Raw genomic sequence first — 18,584 nt, 5'->3', positions numbered from 1 at the left:
CGAATAATATCTAACTCAACGATTTATGTAATTTCTAGAGAAAACCGGTTAGTATTTTAACTATCACGAATTCGCCTGCATTCTTTGGAGCCTCGTACCACCACCACGAAAGCTTCAACAGCTCTTTGGCTGTCGAACACAAGCTGAGACGAAATATCAAAATGGCCGACTGAAGCCCCCAACTTACGTAAAGACTGCGTACATACGCGCTGTACCGGAGCAGGAGAGAGACAACCGGAAAAAACCTCAACTTGTCCGTAGGAAACAAGTTTCGCGGAGCATGCTGGGAAAGGCAAAGATGATAAACTCATCCAACGCGCGTCGGCAGAGATGACTAAGGGGCAGATAAAATTATACGTCCAGTAATAAAACACTAAAAGCGAAAATATTACCAGCAGCGAAAACTCAATGATTTAATCGAATGAAACCAAATCGCGGGACGGAGGGTCAGCCTCAGACCGTAAATGGTCGTAGAGAATTAAAAAAAGCTCAAAAGACGTAAAATAAACGGCAGCGTCCTCTGTGCGGGAACATCGGGACCCACCTCAAGCGCCGTCCCGCACAGAGGGCGCAAGAGGTTATTATCTGCTTTAAGAGATTTGTTTTAAGTTCCTAAGACCACTCGGCCGCTGGGGTTGAGCCCCCCCTGTCGGTATTAGTCCATGTCAATTACTGCGCTTTCGCTGCTGGTACTATTTTCGAATTTTAAGTGGTCCTTTCATTATACCTAATCTTATTATGCTCTTGCTATATCCTGTAGACAAGATCTGTTGTCGAAAGAGTTGGACGACTCGCCACGCCCACGAGGTCCTGATTTCCGTAGCTTGCAAGCGCAAAGCCAACGAGTTGGACTCGTCCGACTCGGGCGGTTCGTTGGAACCCGCCACCAGGCGCCCGGCGCCCGGGCCATTGTCCGGAGCCGGGTCCGCGCATTTGCTCGCTCAAGGAACGGCCTGGGCCTCCACCCTTCGCAGGGAGGTTTTTTGGGTTGGGCCGCCGTGGGGTTGGGCCGCCGTGGGGTTGGGCCGCCGTGGGGTTGGGCCGCCCTGGGGTTGGGCCGCCCTGGGGTTGGGCCGCCCTGGGGTTGGGCCGCCCTGGGGTTGGGCCGCCCTGGGGTTGGGCCGCCCTGGGGTTGGGCCGCCCTGGGGTTGGGCCGCCCTGGGGTTGGGCCGCACAGATCGCCGTCGGACTGTCTGAAGTACTGCGTCTCTGATGAAAGCCGTCTCCGACGAAAGCGGTCTGTGCCTCACACTGTGAGGCATTCGCCGAGGTTGGCATGCATCCCTTGGTGAGAGTTTTGAATTTTTTTTGAAATTTTCAAAATTTTCGAAAAATCAAAAAACGATGGAAATTTTCTGAAAAGCGCACGAAACCCAAAAATTTTGAAATTTCTTTACAAATTTTTAAATTGGAGTTTTTCAAATTTTTTTGGTTTTGTGCGCTTTTTGGACAATTTCCGACGTTTTTTGATTTTTCGAAAATTTTGAAAAAATTTCAAAATTTTCAAAAAATCAAAAAACGCTGCAAATTGTCTGAAACGCGGACAAATCCGAAAAATTTGAAATTTGTGAAAAAATTTGGAAGTTTAATTTTTCAAAAATTTCCTGGGTTTTTTAGCTTTTTGGACAATTTACGTTTTTTGATTTTTCTTAAATTTTGAAAAGATTTCAAAATTTCTTTCAAAATTCGCCCTACCTGATGCCATGCAGGACAGATCGCCGTCGGACTGTGTCTCTGACGAACGTGGTCTGTGCCTCACACAGTCTTCTATAGGCCGAGGTGCTGGATGCAACACGTAAGACAGATACCGAGACGGGCAGGGACAGGGTCGGCCCGACATGGAGCCCTGCATAGGCCGGTTGTGTAGAAACCGAGGCAGACAGCAATCGGAAAGGATCGAGGCCGAGTCCGGCAGAGACAGGGTGAGGCATTCGCCGAGGTTGGCATGCATCTTTTGGTGAGAGTTTTGAAATTTTTCCTAAATTTTCAAAATTTTCGAAAAATCAATAAACGCTGGAAATTGTCTGAAAAGCGCACAAAACCCAAAAATTTTGAAATTTTTTAAAAAAATTTGAAAGTGGAATTTTTCAAAAAATTTCCGTTTTGTGCGCTCTTTGGACAATTTCCAGCGTTTTTTGATTTTTCGAAAATTTTGAAAATATTTCAAAATTTCTTCCAAATTTCACCCTACCTGATGCCATGCAGGACAGATCGCCGTCGGACTGTGTCTGATGTACTGTGTCTCTGACGAACGCGGTCTGTGCCTCACACGGTCTTCTATAAGCCGAGGTGCTGGATGCAACACGTAAGACAGATACCGAGACGGGCTGGGACACGGTCGGCCATACATCGAACCCTGCATAGGCCGGTTGTGCAGGAACCGAGGCAGTCAGCAATCGGAAAGGATCGAGGCCGAGTCCGGCAGAGACATAATGAGGCATTCGCCGAGGTTGGCATGCATGCCTTGGTGAGTTTTGAAAAAAAAATTCAAAATTTTCGAAAAATAAAAAAACGCTGGAAATTATCTGAAAGCGCACAAAACCCAAAAATTTTGAAAAAAATTGAAAGTGGAATTTTTCACAATTTTTTGTTTTGTGCGCTCTTTGGACAATTTCCAGCTTTTTTGATTTTTCGAAAATTTTGAAAAGATTTCAAAATTTCTTTCAAATTTCACCCCACCTGTTGCCATGCAGGACAGATCGCCTTCGGACTGTGTCTCTGACGAACGCGGTCTGTGCCTCACACGGTCTCTTACTGCCGTCTTCTATAAGCCGAGGTTCTCGATGCAACACGTAAGACAGATACCGAGACGGGCAGGGACACGGTCGGCCACACATCGAGCCCTGCATAGGCCGGTTGTGTAGAAACCGAGGCAGTCAGCAATCGGAAAGGATCGAGGCCGAGTCCGGCAGAGACAGTGTGAGGCATTCGCCGAGGTTGCCATGCATCTCTTGGTGAGAGTTTTGAAAAATTTTCAAAATGTTCGAAATTATCTGAAAAGCGCACAAAACCAAAAATTTTGAATTTTTTTTAAATTTTTGAAAAAAAAATTGAAAGTTGGATTTTTTTTAAAAAAATGGTTTTTGCTCTTTTTGGACAATTTCCAGCGTTTTTTGATTTTTCGAAAATTTTGAAAAGATTTCAAAATTTCTTTCAAATTTCACCCCACCTGATGCCTGGGTAAGGATTTGTCCCTGGGGTACAGGGTGTGGCCCTAGGTTGGCTGGCCTTGGGTATGCTGGCACTGGCTGTGGTGTTTCTCCCTGGAGTCAGGCGCCCGGACCTCCATAGACTTTGCCACATAGCCATTAAAATAGTCTTGGAAGGAAGCTGCTATGTTCACAATCTCAAGGTAGAGCAGGCAAATATGGCTGTATGTACCCCTTATGGCAGGATTTCTGTAGAATCGCAAATCTAACCAATCGATAATCGAGAGCAGGAATGGTTGTACGGTATATTAAAACGCAAGCCAAATTAATTATTTATTACTTTTTCCGTAAAAATCAATCGTGACATAGTCAAATACGTTATGTATACTCTTAAATGGCAATAGTCTCTCAACACTGTACCGATTTCTCCGATGCACTTCCGTAATAACGCGGGATTACCCGCGACCCGCGTTATAGCGAGGTTATGCTGTATTAAGTTGGTATCTGATTCAGGTAATAGTGCCTAATCATTTTATAGCCCCGTGTTCGCTGAGGTGTTTGGTGATAGTATTTACAGGAATCTGTCATGATAATCCGACTGATTATGGAGAGGAATTTTTGGGCCCTCAAGGTATTAAAAGTCTTTTCTACAGATAAACAGAACTACGTGGGTTACCAGAATATGGAAATTGTATCTTCCTTTCTACTAATACAAACATTGAAAATTAAGATCTATGAGGTGTATTTATCATTTAAACCAGTGTTTCTGAACTGCCTTCAGTCAGACGAAATTTTATTCAAGCTACGATTAGTCGTGAGTTATAAATATTGTAGCGCACATATACAGAGACATTTCTACTTAAATAAATATTATTATTACATTCCATTATTTATTTACATCATTTATTCAACGGTTTTATTTTGAAATATTAATTAGTTGATGTTATTCCTCGAGACATGTTTAGATATCAAATATGTCATTTTCGAACCAAATTTATTTTACTGAACTAATACAGAGTTCCAGCTTTCAGAACATATAAAATGTTTCAATTTGCGCCTGGATTTTTGTGCGGTTGTACTATTCAGGCTTCTGTAGACGTCAAATTTTACATTTTACTTTATACATAAATAACATATTTAGGCCTAATAATTAAAATCATTATTTCAGTAGTGTAAGTATGCTTAAAGTCGAAATATATTACCTTACATGCCATAAACTAACCCCCCCTCCCCCCGAAGGGGGGTTTGGTCAAGTGTTTTAACCCCCTTCCTTTCATTGCATGCCGAGTAAACAGATGACGTTTCCTAGGTAACCATTGCTGTCGATTTGTTGATATTGACCTTACAAATTCTTCTGACCCGTCTTCCGAATGACCTTGATAGACGAATTGCTCTACTTGTTTAAAAATCCGAGTGCCATCAGTAAGCAAAACAGGATCTTTGCTAAAGACGTCGATGCTCCTACAGACTGCATTGGCACCAGAAACTCATCTGTCAGATGGACCGGCCTTGAAATTGCGTTTTTCAATAAAGGTAGAGTAGCCCCTGATAGACCTACTGGGTATGCAGACACTAACTACATCAAAAACAGATGAACAACTAATTTTCCCTTTAAAAACATTAACGAGGATCATAAATATTTTGTTTCTGCAGAAATGCTGGAAATGTCTCGTGTCCGCTGATCGACAAAGGGATTTGTTCCATTGGAATCAGTAAGTCAGTCTGACGCTGCTGGTCGTGCGAGTTGTATGCAGCCACGTATATACTTTATACAGCACGCCAATGAATTAAATTGGTCTAATCCATCAGGATCTCATAACGCACCAAACTAATGGCGTCTGGCTCAATGTGAATTCAAATTTAGATCAGACAAGTAGTGAAATCGTTCCCGCATTTTATCAGTCTCCTTTTGCAATTCCGTGGCCGTCATTTGGGAGGTCGACCTCCGACGTTGGTGATCGTGGTCTCTTCACTGGCCTCCCGTCGTCTTCCGAGCTGCTCATCCTCCTCTTTTTTGACGGAGTCTTCCCGACAACCGCAGGTGTTGTTTGCCCTGCAGGAATCTCTGTCGTTCGTGTATCGCTCATAATCTCTTCTGAAGAGGATTCCGTCGTTTGTAAATCGGTCAAAACCTCTGCTGAAGAGAAATACACGACATATTCAGTCTGTGTTCGTGTAACGGACACAGCGATTCTCGACACTTGAACACGTCTGCTCCAGTATATTTTCTGCTGATAAATACTCTCACATTCTCTGAAGACTGCAACTGCTATTCCATGTTTTAAAAATTAAAGCTGTGCATAATTCTCCCCATAAAGTCGCCTTTCTTGTTACTTCTGAGCAGTTTTATAACCTGAGTCGAGTGAATGTGGGGCAGAAGGCAATTCCTGGACCACATTTTAACTAATTATGTGACCTGGGACAACAGTTTCTGCAAGCAGCTGGAGCAATTGGGTGGAAAAGGAATCTCACATCATCAGAGTTGCCTCTGTACCAAAGTTTCGGAAGAATGTACTGATACCATCTTCAGCGATGGCGATGGAGGCAGTATGTTCCTCCGGAACGCAGAAATGTATTTACGTGTGCACATGGCATTAAACGCAGGGGACCAACGTCAACATGTCGTGTCACTTTCTGGGCACATTGAAATCAAACTCGTTTAGAGAAACACGAGGTACAAAAAGTAGGTTTCTTCTGAAATTTTGTCAAGTATCTCACCTGAGGATGAAATGTCACTATCCTGGGATGACGGATTTTGATTATCCTCGTCAAAGTCCGGCACAAACGGAGCTATCGCGGCTTTTCGTTCTGTATCAGCCCAGTTGATGTTCTGTGGGATGAAACACGAGCATTAACCGTGATTGCAGAGCGAACGTCTGGCTGGCAAGGCACAACTGGGAGCATCTCATATGAACAGACACTTCAGTTATTTGGAAATCTAAGGCTTGCGGTGAGAGGTTTTTTCCTCTAAAACGTCATCTGTCAATGATTTATGCATTCTCTTCCTAACTTGTTACTCTGAACTGAGACAGAACTCACGTTGAAGAATCGGTGCCCCTTGATGTCAACGACTCCGTTCCCGCCTGCACCTAGACGGTTCTTTGGTCTTTTAGCTAATAATCGTAGGACGAAATCTCTCGCCTCAGCGGAAAACTCTTTTGGGATCTTCGGCTCCCGCCTCAGAATTCGTCTGCAATGGGAGAAAGGAACGCCATTCTTGTATTTGTATACAGAAAACTTCATATTAAATACGCATCCATAATTAGTGTGTTTAAAGTCTCTTGCTTCTATTATAAGAAACCTCATCAGTGGCTCTTTTACACGGAAATCTCTGGAGCGGGTAACACCACAGACGTTTAAGATGGATCATCTATAAGGACGCACTCAGCTTCTCAACATTTTGAACCCTTTACTGCCCTTTCCCTCACAGTCAATTAGAGCCCTGTACAATCGTCAGATTTTAAATGGTTTTGGTCACCAGGAATTTTTTCCTGACTGCAATTCGTTCCCTGCCCTAACGTTTATTTAGCGACAAACGTCTTTCGAGAGAAACGTGTTTAAAGGAGCTTGTACGTCACAAACTGAACTCACTTGAAAAGTTTCCTGCATTTGTCACTCTCATAACCGTCTTTTTCAAACGGAGTGGTTCCTTTTAGCATCTGATACACGATGATGCCTAGACTCCACCAATCAACCACCTGCAACAAAAACAGGTGAAATCAGTCACTTTTCATTTCTAAAGACTTCTACATGTCCACAAGAATTTAAGGGCGACAAAATTTTTGCGGGATCTATAAGGTGTTGTTAATTTATTGCGTTAAGGTTTTATATATTAATTCTCAATTCATCTGGCAAATGTGTGTCGGTCGGCGCAAAGTTATCTGCCCCAAATACAGACGAAAGATTCTGACGCCTATAACGTGCGCCGACTATTTATCTTTAAATGATGTTTTGAGCAGTTGGAAAACACACGCAGACTTTAAAATATTTCTTCGTCGTTGGCCCCTCCTGGAGGTAGAAGACCATCTCATCCCGCATGAAATTTGTACTTATGCATCCGTACCCTCACATTGCGACGGCTGATTTGTTTACGTTAATATAACTGTTGGTTCAGTCACAGGAAACAGTGAAATCCTCGTTGTCAGATTGCCATTGCGTAAGAAATTACCTTGGTATGTCCTTTGCATTTGATCACCTCAGGAGACGTGTAATGGGGAGTGCCACAGCAGTTGGAATGTGCAGTTTTAGGCTGTCGATAGAAACAACATTTTACGTAAGTGTGAGAGTATTATGACACACAAAGCAACTAGTGACTAACTTTCTGGTAGTGAGGCTAAGAACTCTTAATATCGCTAATTCCAAAGACCACCACTGGACGCAGCGCCATTTTCCTCCTGCTCTCAATATCAATTCTTTTTCTTATATTCCTCTTAACTCTGTCCCTCGATGTTCTTCCTCGTCTTCTGAATTGGCCCTTTCGAAGGGGATTGTCCCACGAAGACTTATCCACAAAGTTTCTCATAAAATAACATCTAAATTATTCCTCTCTGTACCTCATACAGCTTTGTTTCCATTAGAGTTTATCTTCTAACACCGGTAATTTCTGTTTGTATTTCTTTATGGTAAAAATCCCGAAAGAATTGCAAACAGTTGCGCTACAGTTGAAATGGTTCTGTGCTTCTGAGTTCAGCTCCTAAACTTCGGAGCGCGTCCGATGCATGTTGGTTGCACTTTCCGTTAAATATTGATACAAGACACAAAATCTGATCACGGATGAAGCGATTTTAACAACTGAGAGACGTACAACCTTTACGATTCTTGTATTCTGGCGCCCGTCAGACAAAGCGTACTGACAGTGATCCACGCAGCTCCTGCATTGACGGCCTACGTTTCCCTGTAGCTGGACTAAGCAACAAATGGGCCTCAGGTGGGAATTAAATTTACCTTCTGATCAGAGTGGAACATTTTACAGAGGCCGTAGTCAGCGATTCTCAAGTGGCCACTGGAGTCTCTGAGGATGTTTGCGGGTTTGAGGTCTCGGTGGATGACATCTATCTGTAAAAAACAAAACAAAAATTAACAAATTCCTTCTGTTCTGTTGTGTTTCCGTACTTATTGTGGCTGTGAGATGCACAACCCAGCAGTTTGCTTTTGTGCTCCACAACTCTTGTTATTTATTAAGTTATGACTAAGCTCATGAGTCAGGAAGTTTCAAGTCACTGGGTCTGAAAGCGGCGGAGGGGGAGGATTAGGGACAGGAACCCTGTGACCTTAACAAATGACCTTTTTCTAACACAACTCATAAAAAATAATTATTTCTTTACTCAATGAAAACAATCATGATTTTCGAAACTGTTGGCTGTCATTTTCGACCCGACACAGAAATGGGCTATCTGAACGTGCAAACAAACAAACAAACAAATACTGTATTTGTTATTCAGTTCATTGGCGAGGGCTGCAGTGCGCCTACCTTGTGCAGGTGATCGATACCGAGGACGATCTCCGATGTGTAGAATTTGACATCGCCCTCAGGAAGTTTCTTTTTCTTGTCCAGAAGGACTTGTAAGTCTCCACCTTCCAGATAATCTGTGAACACATTAAAAACAATAATTTCCAGACCTCGTTATTTTAAGGACCATCAGCGAATAGTAGTGTATTGCATATTAAATTCGACAAAATGTAATTGTAAAGTGTAGCTCTAAACGTAGTTACAGACTTCAGTTCGTTGCCTTTCAGGACCCAAACACCCAGTCGCGGTTCTGTCCCAAACATGAGAGCAGTTCTTTATGTACTCACCCATCACCAAGTGCAGATGAGATTGCGTGACGAAGGTGTAGTGCGACTTAACCAAGAACGGGCTGTCGCCTACCTCCGCTAACACGCGGCACTCTGCCATCGTCTGCCACAAAGAATCTTTGTCGGCAGTGATTTCCTTCAGTTTCATTGATTTCATCGCGTAGAGTTTTCCCTCGTTGAAGCCTCTAATCTGCTCGACCAAGCGAACTTTCCCGAAAGCTGTAAAATTTCATCTGTGTTACTAATTGATGCCCTTTCAACAAACGGTTCTCACGTAGAAAACAATATCCTCATACAGATTACGAGTCAGTACAATTTCTATGCAGCGTCTAAACTTCTTGGGTGAAAAAGAATTTTTCAGTATATTCTGTAGTCAGTTTAAAAAAAACACTAGAATCACTTGCAGTAAGCGCGGAAGTTTTCGTAGTTTCTAATTATTGGAGCACATAATTTCAAGTAAGGGATATGAATAGCCCTACTAATTGAGAGTAACATAATAAAACATTATTTAATCTTATTACAGGTGTTCCATAATTAAACTTTTCCTGTTATAATACTTCTTCGAAGGGTTGATTGACCAAGTCACACGAGCTCAATGCCCGAATTCATTACTCTGGCGGGACAGTCAGCAGTGTTAAACTCAGCAAAACAGTGTAAATTGGCGAGAAACTACACTTCAGAATGTTGTCCTGTCAGCCTCCACCAGCAAATTTCACCCTCGACTGAGTTGCAGTGCCCGGAGGTAGCGGTCAGATGCTCGTCTCCTCATTGTCTGCTGCTTAAGAATTGCGTTACAAAAAGTCCACGGACATGGAAAAAGATTCAGTGCGGTTCCGTCGATGTTAAGAAGTCTTCTGCCCTGTTAGGAACTGGACCTAGCGTCACACAGAGGATCGGTAAGGAGATGTGACGACAACGAGGCAGCATTAGTAACAGCTCCGATTTGCCGATGTACTTTGCTCGGAAGGCGTTCAATAACTTGTCAGACATCAGAGAAAAACGTAAAAAGAAATCAGTTTTGTTGCTGATACATTTTCGTTGTCTTACAGAAGGGATAAATAAATCCTGAGTTATTTTAAATTATCTTCCACTTCTAGATACAAGGAAATATCGCAAGATGATTAAGATGCGTTAATTCCGTGGTCCTCGGAACTTTGATAGCGACGGGGATCTGAGTTGTGCTCAGACAGTTGTTACTAATTGCAATTCTTATACAGCGAAATAATTTATAACTGATGTTCAGTATCTTAAATTTTTCTGTAGTCACGTGCCTATAAAAATTGTGACTGATTCAAAACTGGGGATGGGCTCCACTTTCCTTGCTTCTGCTGATACTACTACTACTACTAATAATAATAACAATAATAACTTTACTGCTATTCTGCTGTAAAAGCTGTCCATGAAGGTTCGAGTAATCAGGGTCGCATTCTATAAGAAGAAAAATCGTCTCAGATTTAAGAGAAACCTCCACTTACCTCCTTTTCCTAGAACCCTCCCGCGTTTAAAATAGTCTAGCCTGAGGCCGCGACTAAGGCAAGGGGATGGATTTGCCTCAGGATTCTGTCCGGTGGCACGCTGTGGTGTTGATGGACCTGCAGCTTCTGATACAAGGAGTTAGTTAGTTAGTTAGTAAAATAAACCATGAAATTCCCCATCGTGCTTTGTTATAGTTATGGAAGAACCAGTGAGTGCCAATTCTCATGGCGGGCTGTTTCCTGATATGCAAAGTTATCGTCTTCAAAAGAAACATGTCGGCTGATTCAAATATTGCCAACAAACATAGCACATTGTCTAATGTTATTGTTGTCTCCAGCCCGCAGAGCATCTACGTTACGCTACAATCCTAAAATATAAACCTAACAAATTTCCAATATATTATAGTTAGAACTTTTGATTTAGAAAGGTCACATCGAAGGCAAAACCTAACTTAAGCCCTTCTTTCTTAGAATACTAACCGGATTGACTGCCGGAAGTCACGTTCCTGTCCATCTCTGGTTGCTTGTCAGTCATCGAACTCAGAACAGGTTCCACAATGTCCCTGATTTAAATTCTTCGTCTGTTGACAAAAAAAATCGGGATTCTCCTCAGGCACCTGTAGTCAAAAAAGGTATATCCTGTTACCTTCCAACATTATAATAGCATCGGCGCTCTTTTAAATCCAACACGAAATTCGGAACACACGAAATACAAATTTATACTACGTACTCTACATTGTTCGAAATAACGGCACTGAGGCATTCTTTACATGCGCCATTTTTCGGCGAAGGAAGCTTTATGGCCAACCCTGTGCCCCATATTTTGTAGCATATACGAGAAGGTAATGATTTCTCCTGGGTTGTCTCTCCAGGAATAAGATATTTTTATGTATTACTCATCCTTGGACGCAGTAGCGTATTTGAATTTTGGACAATCCTGAGCGCACGACCAACCTGACCATTCCCTCGTTAGTGCGAGTAAGAGTGTAATAAATTACTTGATTAAGATAAGTAATTTTGACAACAAACCCTCTTTCAGACCACAGACCAATCGTTCAGTTCACTGCTGTTTAACTGGATGGTGTATTCGGACGCCTGAACATTTTTAAAATGCACAGTCAGGCTTGTGAGCCTTTACTTTGAACCTTTCGTAAGGTCGTATGATACTCTTTTCCCCACGTAGATTCACTAAACGATTATTAATATTGAATGAAAAACAAATTGAAAACATTAGTATTCAATGACAAATGTATAATGAATACATATTTAGTGTTAGAGACTACAATCTCTTCTTATAGTCACCGCGGCTCAGAAACCTCGAAACTTTTCAGGGACATTTCGGGAACCAGGGGACAAGAAACATTTTGAGAGGCGTTGCATTACAGATCTCTGTTCCACCGATCGATTTGGTTTGCGTAGGTAATATTTCCCCAACCTGTAGCTCGCGGGCAACGCCTAAGCAATTCCACGCGTTTCCTGGTAAACTACGAAAGACACTTAAGACACTTATTTATTCCCAAGTGACTCTGAATTAAGTCCCTATCAGGCGTTTAACTTAGCCGGAACTCAAATAACTTTGTTGATGATAGCCGACGTGTGTGGATGCTTAAAAATTACACACAAACTCTCAAAATACCACAGACAATCACAAATGCAAAATCAAATAATAATATTAAAAATAAATAGGAAACCTTTGTCTCACCCTTTCTGAAGAAGAACAGACCTCGATGTCCACAGGAGCAAAAGTTTAATCAGAAATTGAATAGAAAGAGTGCAGTACACTGTCACGAAATTGTTGATGATTCACAGAAGATGAATACACGAGTTATTTTCAAAGGTTTTCACAAAATTATCTAGACCACGATACACTTCATCAACAACCGATTCACAAGGCAATCCTTTCCAAAGTAACGAATCCCGATTGTAGACCGCAATTTATACCAGTACTGGGGGGTTGGTTGCGTTTTGAAATCTTGAGTAAGAAACTAAACTAACTCTCACCCCCCAATGGGCTGGTTAAAACACTTGACTAACTCCCCCTTCGGGGGGGGGGGGGTTGGATACGTTTAAAAATCTTGAGTAAGACACCAAACTAACCCCCCTTCGGGGTGTTAATTTAGTGTTGGGAGTTGTGGCGTACTCCTGTAATCCAGCTACTTGGAGGCTAGGTGTTGTTCCACAACAATGCCGTGTATAAACAAATAAAAGGTGATATTGTTGATGACGTCATTTTTTGACGAGAACGATGGCTAATCCTTTCGGAGCGCTTTGGTTGCGTTTTAAAATCTTGAATAAGACACTAAACTAACCCCCTTCGGGGTGTTAATTTAGTGTCTTATTCAAGTGTTTTAACCCTTGAAGAACAGTATGACTTGGAAGAATATTATTATTATTATTATCAGATTACCTTTTTGGTGTTGGTAACGTCTTCTTTCACTTTTCTTCATTTCTTAAATAGTCTAATGTCGCTGTTCGGAGACGATATAGAGCAGTGATAATGCTACTGGCTTGGTACTAAGCGTTATTTGTTTATTCTGCATTGTTGTTCCACAACAATTCCGTGTATAAACAAATATAAGGTGATTATGTTGATGACGTCATTTTTTGACGAAATCGACGACTAATCCTTTCGGAGCGCTTCTTGTAATCTGATATTCTACTTCTTTACGTCGCTGAACAGAGGCCAACAGTTCTTGGTTAGTCAACTATCTACGTCCAAACCCGCCCTTGCAAGTTTTCGTTTGTTTTCTTCTGCTCTTCTGTTCTTGTTGAATACGTTCTTCTGCGTTTATCAATGTAAGTCTCTCTTCGCTTCTCTTTATTTGTTAAATAGGTCTGATGTTTTAGTTCTTTACGTCGCTAATCAGAGGACAACTGTTCTTGATCAGTCAACTTTCTACGTTCAACCCTACCTTGCAAAACTTCGTTTGTTTGTTTTTTGCTCTTCTGATTTGTTGAATAAGTTTTCTACATGTGTTCTTAATATGGTCTCGTTTATCAATGTAAGTCTTCTTTCGCTTTAATAGGTCTGATGTAGTAGTTCTTTACGTCGCTGTTTAGAGGCCAACAGTTCTTGTTCAGTCAACTTTTTACGTCCAGCCCCACCCTAGCAAATCTTCGTCTTAATATCGATCAAAAGTCAGTTTTCATAATACTTTCTTAATCATAACATATCTAATGAGTATCAGTTGATCTTCTTGGAGTTGTTAGAGTTGATACTTCAAATAGTTGATAACGTCTTCTTTCACTTTCCTGATCTTTTATGCCAACTGTCAATCAATATTGAAGAATGTGACGTGCTGCTTGTAGAGCAGTGATAATGCGACTGGCTTGGTGCTAAGCGTTATTAGTTTTTACGGCATTGTTGTGTTGTACTCGGCATTGTTGTGTTCCACAACAATGCCGAGTTTGTTAATAGTTGACATTGTTGATGACGTAATTTATTGATAACAACGAGGAATCACAAATTTTTATAGTAAAAAAAAATAATATAGAGCAGGGCGCTCCTTTCGGAGCTCCTATGGGGGGTTGGTCAAGTTTGTAAAACGCCATCAACCTTGTGTAAGAAACTAAACTAACCGCCCCGAATAGAGAGTTAAAACAACTGACCAACCCTTAAGTAATACGCTAAACTAACTTCCCTTCGGGAGGTTAGTTTAGTGACTCATTCAAGTGTTTTAACTCCTGAGTAAGAAACTAATCTAAACCCCCGAATTTGGGGGTTTAAACATTGCGTTGCGTTTTAAAATCTTGAGTAAGACACTAAAATAAACCCCTTCGGAAGGGTTAGTTGAGTGTGTCATTCAATTGTTTTAACCCTTGAGTAAGAAACTAAACAACCCCCCGAATGGTGGTTAAAATACTTGACAACCCCCCCATCGGAGGGGTTGGTTGCGTTTTAAATTCTTGAGTAAGAAACTAAACTAACCCACCCGAATGGGGGGTTAAAACACTTGACAACCCCCCATCGGAGGGGTTATTTGCGTTTAAAAATCTTTAGTAAGACACTAAACTACCCTCCCCTTCGGGGGGAGTTTAATGTCTCATTCAATTGTTTTAGCCCTTGAGTAAGAAACTAAACTAACTCTCACCCCCAATAGGCGGGTTAAAACACTTGACTAACTCCCACTTCGGGGAGTTGGATGCGTTTTAAAATCTTGATAAAGACACTAAACTATCCCCCTTAGGGGTGTTAATTTAGTGTCTTATTTGGAGCAGTTTCTCTAATCTGATTTTTTACTTCATTATGTCGCTGTTCAGAGGACAACTGTTCTTGGTCAGTCAGCTTTCTACGTCCAACCCCACCCTTGAAAATTTTCGTCTGATTTCTTTCTCTTCTGTTTTTGTTGAATACGTTTTTCTACTTTTGTCAATGTAAGTCTTACTTCGCTTTCCTTCATTTTTAAATAGTTCTGATGTTTTAGTTCTTTACCTCGCTGCTCAGAGGCCAACTGTTCTTGGTCAGCCAACTTTCTACGTCTAACCCATTCCATACATATCTGCGTTTTTTCTTTTCTACTCTTGGTGAATAAGATTTTCTGCGTTTATCAATGTATGTCTTCCTTAGCTTTTCTTTATTTCTTAAATATGTCTGATGCTTTAGTTCTTAACGTCGCTGTTCAGAGGTCAACAGTTCTTGGTCAGTCAACTCTACGTCAAACCCCACCCTTTTAAATCTTCGGAGCTCCTAGGGGGGGTTGGTCAAGTTTGTAAAATGCAACCAACCTTGTGTAAGAAACTAAATTAACCCCCCGAATGGAGGGTTAAAACACTTGACCAACTTCGGGGGGGGGATTGCGTTTTAAAATCTTAAGTAATACACTAAAATACCCCCCCGAATTGAGTTGTGTTTTAATGTTTTAAAATCTTAAGTAACACACTAAACTAACCCCCCCTTAGATGGGGATTAGTTTAGTGTCTCATTCAAGTGTTTTAACAATTGAGTAAGAAATTAAACTACCCCCCGGATGGGGGTTAAGACACTTGACCAACCACCCTCCGGAGAGGTGGTAAATTGTTTAAAACGCAACCAACTCCCCTTCGGAGGGGTTGGTTGCGTTTCAAAATCTTAAGGAAGACACTAAACTATTCCTCCTCATTCAAGTGTTTTAACCCTTGAGTAAGAAACTAAACTAACCCCCCAAATGGGGTTTAAAACACTTGACCAACCCTCCCTTCCGTTGGGTTTGTCAAGTGTTTAAAACGCAAGCAACCCCCCTTCGGGGGGGTTAGTTTCAAGTGTTCTAAAAGTTCGCTGCATTTTAAAATCTTAAGTAACACACTAAACCAACCCACCTTTGGGGGGATTATTTTAGTGTATCATTCAAGTGTTTTAACCCTTGAGTAAGAAACTAAGCTACCCCCTCAATGGGGATTAAAACACTTGACCAACCCCCCTTCTTTTTCAGCGTCTTGTTTTTTTTCTCCTCTGTTCTTACCGAATAAGTTTTTCTACGTGTGTCGTTAATATGATCTCGTCTATCATTGTAAGTATTCTTTCTTAAATAAGTCTGATGTAGAAGTTCTTTACGTCGCTGTTCAGAGGCCAACTGTTCTTGGTCAGGTTAACTTTCTACGTCCAGCCACACCCTTGCAAATCTTCGTCTCAAAATCGATCATAATCATAATATATCGAATGAGTATCACTTTACCTTGTTGGAGTAGGTACTTCAAATACTTGATAACGTCTTCTTTCACTTTCCTGATATTTTAGGACAACTGTCAGAAAATTATCAATAATGCGATTCCACGTGCTTCATCTGGAGCAGTGATAATGCGACTGGCACGGTAGTGAAGCGTTATTTGTTTACTCGGCATTGTTGTGTTGTACTCGGCATTGTTGTGTTCCACAACAATGCCGAGTTTGTTTATAGTTGACATTGTTGATGACGTCATTTTTTGATGACAAATTGGTTGAAGACAACGACTAATCACAAATTTTTATAAGGAGACTAGGGCAGGGCGCTCCTTTCGGAGCTCCTACGGGGGGTTTGGTCATGTTTGTAAAGCGCAACCAACCTTGTGTAAGAAACTAAACTAACCGCCCCGAATAGAGGGTTAAAACAATTGACCAACCCCCCTACTGGGGGGTTGGTTGAGTTTTGAAATCTTAGGTAATACGCTAAACTAAGTTCCCTTCGGGAGGTTAGTTTAGTGACTCATTCAAGTGTTTTAACTCCTGAGTAAGAAACTAAACTAACCCCCCGAATGGGGGGGTTTAAACATTGCGTTGCGTTTTAAAATCTTGAGTAAGACACTAAAATAAACCCCTTCGGAAGGGTTAGTTCAGTGTGTCATTCAATTGTTTTAACCCTTGAGTAAGAAACTAAACAACCCCCGAATGGTGGTTAAAATACTTGACAACCCCCCATCGGAGGGGTTGGTTGCGTTTTAAATTCTTGAGTAAGAAACTAAACTAACCAACCCGAATGGTGGGTTAAAACACTTGACAACCCCCCATCGGAGGGGTTAGTTGCGTTTTAAAATCTTTAGTAAGACACTAAACTACCCTCCCCTTCGGGGGGAGTTTAATGTCTCATTCAATTGTTTTAGCCCTTGAGTAAGAAACTAAACTAATCCACCAGAATGGGGGGTTAATACACTTGACAACCCCCCTTCGGGGGGTTAGTTACGTTTTAAAATCTTTAGTAAGACACTAAACTAACCTCCCCTTCGGGGGGGTAGTTTAGTGTCAAATATAAGTGTATTAGCCCTTGAGTAAGAAACTAAACTAACCCACCCGAATTGGTGGTTAAAACACTTGACAAACCCCCTTCTTGGCCGTTAGTTGTGTTTTGAAATCTTAAGTAACCCGCTAAACTAACTCCCCCTCGAGAGGTTAGTTTAGTGACTCAATCAAGTGTTTTAAACCCTGAGTAAGAAACTAAACTAACCCCCAAATGGGGGGGTTTAAACACTTTAAATTCTTGAGTAATACACTAAATTAACCCACTTCAGAAGGGTTAGTTTAGTGTCTCATTAAAGTGTTTTAACCCTTGAGTAAGAAACTAAACTACCGCCCCAATGGTGGTTAAAATACTTGACGAACCTCCCTCCGGGGGGGGAAGGTTGCGTTTAAAATTCTTGAGTAAGTCATTAAATTAACCCCCCTTCAGAAGTGTTAGTTTATGTCTCATTCAAGTGTTTTAACCCTTGAGTAAGAAACTAAACTAACTCTCACCCCCAATAGGCGGGTTAAAACACTCGACTAACTCCCACCTCGGGGGGTTGGATGCGTTCTAAATTTTGAGTAAGACACTAAACTATCCCCCTTAGGGGTGTTAATTTAGTGTCTTATTCGGAGCAGTTTCTCTAATCTGATTTTTTACTTCATTATGTCGCTGTTCAGAGGACAACTGTTCTTGGTCAGTCAGCTTTCTACGTCCAACCCCACCCTTGAAAATTTTCGTCTGATTTCTTTCTCTTCTGTTTTTGTTGAATACGTTTTTCTACTTTTGTCAATGTAAGTCTTACTTCGCTTTCCTTCATTTTTAAATAGTTCTGATGTTTTAGTTTTTTACCTCGCTGCTCAGAGGCCAACTGTTCTTGGTCTACGTCTTGTTCTACGTCTAACCCATTCCATACATATCTGCGTTTTTTCTTTTCTACTCTTGGTGAATAAGATTTTCTGCGTTTATCAACGTATGTCTTCCTTAGCTTTTCTTTATTTCTTAAATATGTCTGATGTTTTAGTTCTTTACGTCGCTTTTCAGAGGTCAATAGTTCTTGGTCAGTCAACTCTACGTCAAACCCCACCCTTTCAAATCTTCGGAGCTCCTAGGGGGGGTGTTGGTCAAGTTTGTAAAATGCAACCAACCTTGTGTAAGAAACTAAATTAACCCCCCGAATGGAGGGTTAAAACACTTGACCAACTTCGGGGGGGGGGGATTGCGTTTTAAAATCTTAAGTAATACACTAAACTACCCCCCCGAATTGAGTTGTGTTTTAATGTTTTAAAATCTTAAGTAATACACTAAACTAACCCCCCCCTTCGATGGGGATTAGTTTAGTGTCTCATTCAAGTGTTTTAACAATTGAGTAAGAAATTAAACTACCCCCCGGATGGGGGTTAAGACACTTGACCAACCACCCTCCGGAGAGGTGGTAAATTGTTTAAAACGCAACCAACTCCCCTTCGGAGGGGTTGGTTGCGTTTCAAAATCTT

The 18,584-nt window shown here is 41.4% G+C and overlaps 1 protein-coding gene across 5 annotated transcripts; it reads right to left on the bottom strand.

Moving 5' to 3' along the window:
* Positions 1–3,912: 3,912 nt before the first annotated feature.
* LOC147874656 (ribosomal protein S6 kinase alpha-5-like) lies at positions 3,913–16,220 on the bottom strand. 5 transcript variants are annotated; one of them, XM_087344512.1, is made up of 11 exons: positions 16,072–16,220; positions 10,901–11,037; positions 10,421–10,546; positions 8,946–9,164; positions 8,620–8,735; positions 8,094–8,204; positions 7,318–7,398; positions 6,741–6,847; positions 6,189–6,339; positions 5,868–5,979; positions 3,913–5,286 (listed from the first exon to the last, which is right to left on the bottom strand). In XM_087344512.1, exons 2-11 carry the CDS (start codon positions 10,953–10,955, stop codon positions 5,048–5,050), a joined length of 1,317 nt encoding a protein of 438 aa, XP_087200638.1. In that variant the 5' UTR covers positions 10,956–11,037; positions 16,072–16,220; the 3' UTR covers positions 3,913–5,047. The 5 variants fall into 5 exon arrangements, with proteins under 5 accessions (XP_087200638.1, XP_087200641.1, XP_087200640.1 ...); XM_087344515.1 differs by having other exon boundaries at positions 10,421–10,543; XM_087344514.1 differs by having other exon boundaries at positions 3,913–5,283; positions 16,072–16,219.
* Positions 16,221–18,584: the final 2,364 nt, after the last annotated feature.

This window comes from Zootermopsis nevadensis, unplaced genomic scaffold, assembly GCF_977971745.1.
Source record: "Zootermopsis nevadensis isolate Lab colony 2312 unplaced genomic scaffold, Znev_1.0 Znev_ptg000007l, whole genome shotgun sequence".
Taxonomy (NCBI): domain Eukaryota; kingdom Metazoa; phylum Arthropoda; class Insecta; order Blattodea; family Termopsidae; genus Zootermopsis; species Zootermopsis nevadensis.
This window is presented reverse-complemented; position numbering and strand designations above follow the sequence as displayed.

What these genes read in the sequence shown, in the direction of transcription:
- LOC147874656 (XM_087344512.1), bottom strand. Translation starts at nt 10,955, where the DNA reads ATGACTGACAAGCAACCAGAGATGGACAGGAACGTGACTTCCGGCAGT. An exon ending in GACTTCCGGCAGTCAATCCG is followed by an intron (nt 10,547 to 10,900) that starts GTTAGTATTCTA and finishes TCCTTGTATCAG; the next exon opens with AAGCTGCAGGTCCATCAACA. An exon ending in AGGGGCACCGATTCTTCAAC is followed by an intron (nt 5,980 to 6,188) that starts GTGAGTTCTGTC and finishes TTCATCCCACAG; the next exon opens with AACATCAACTGGGCTGATAC.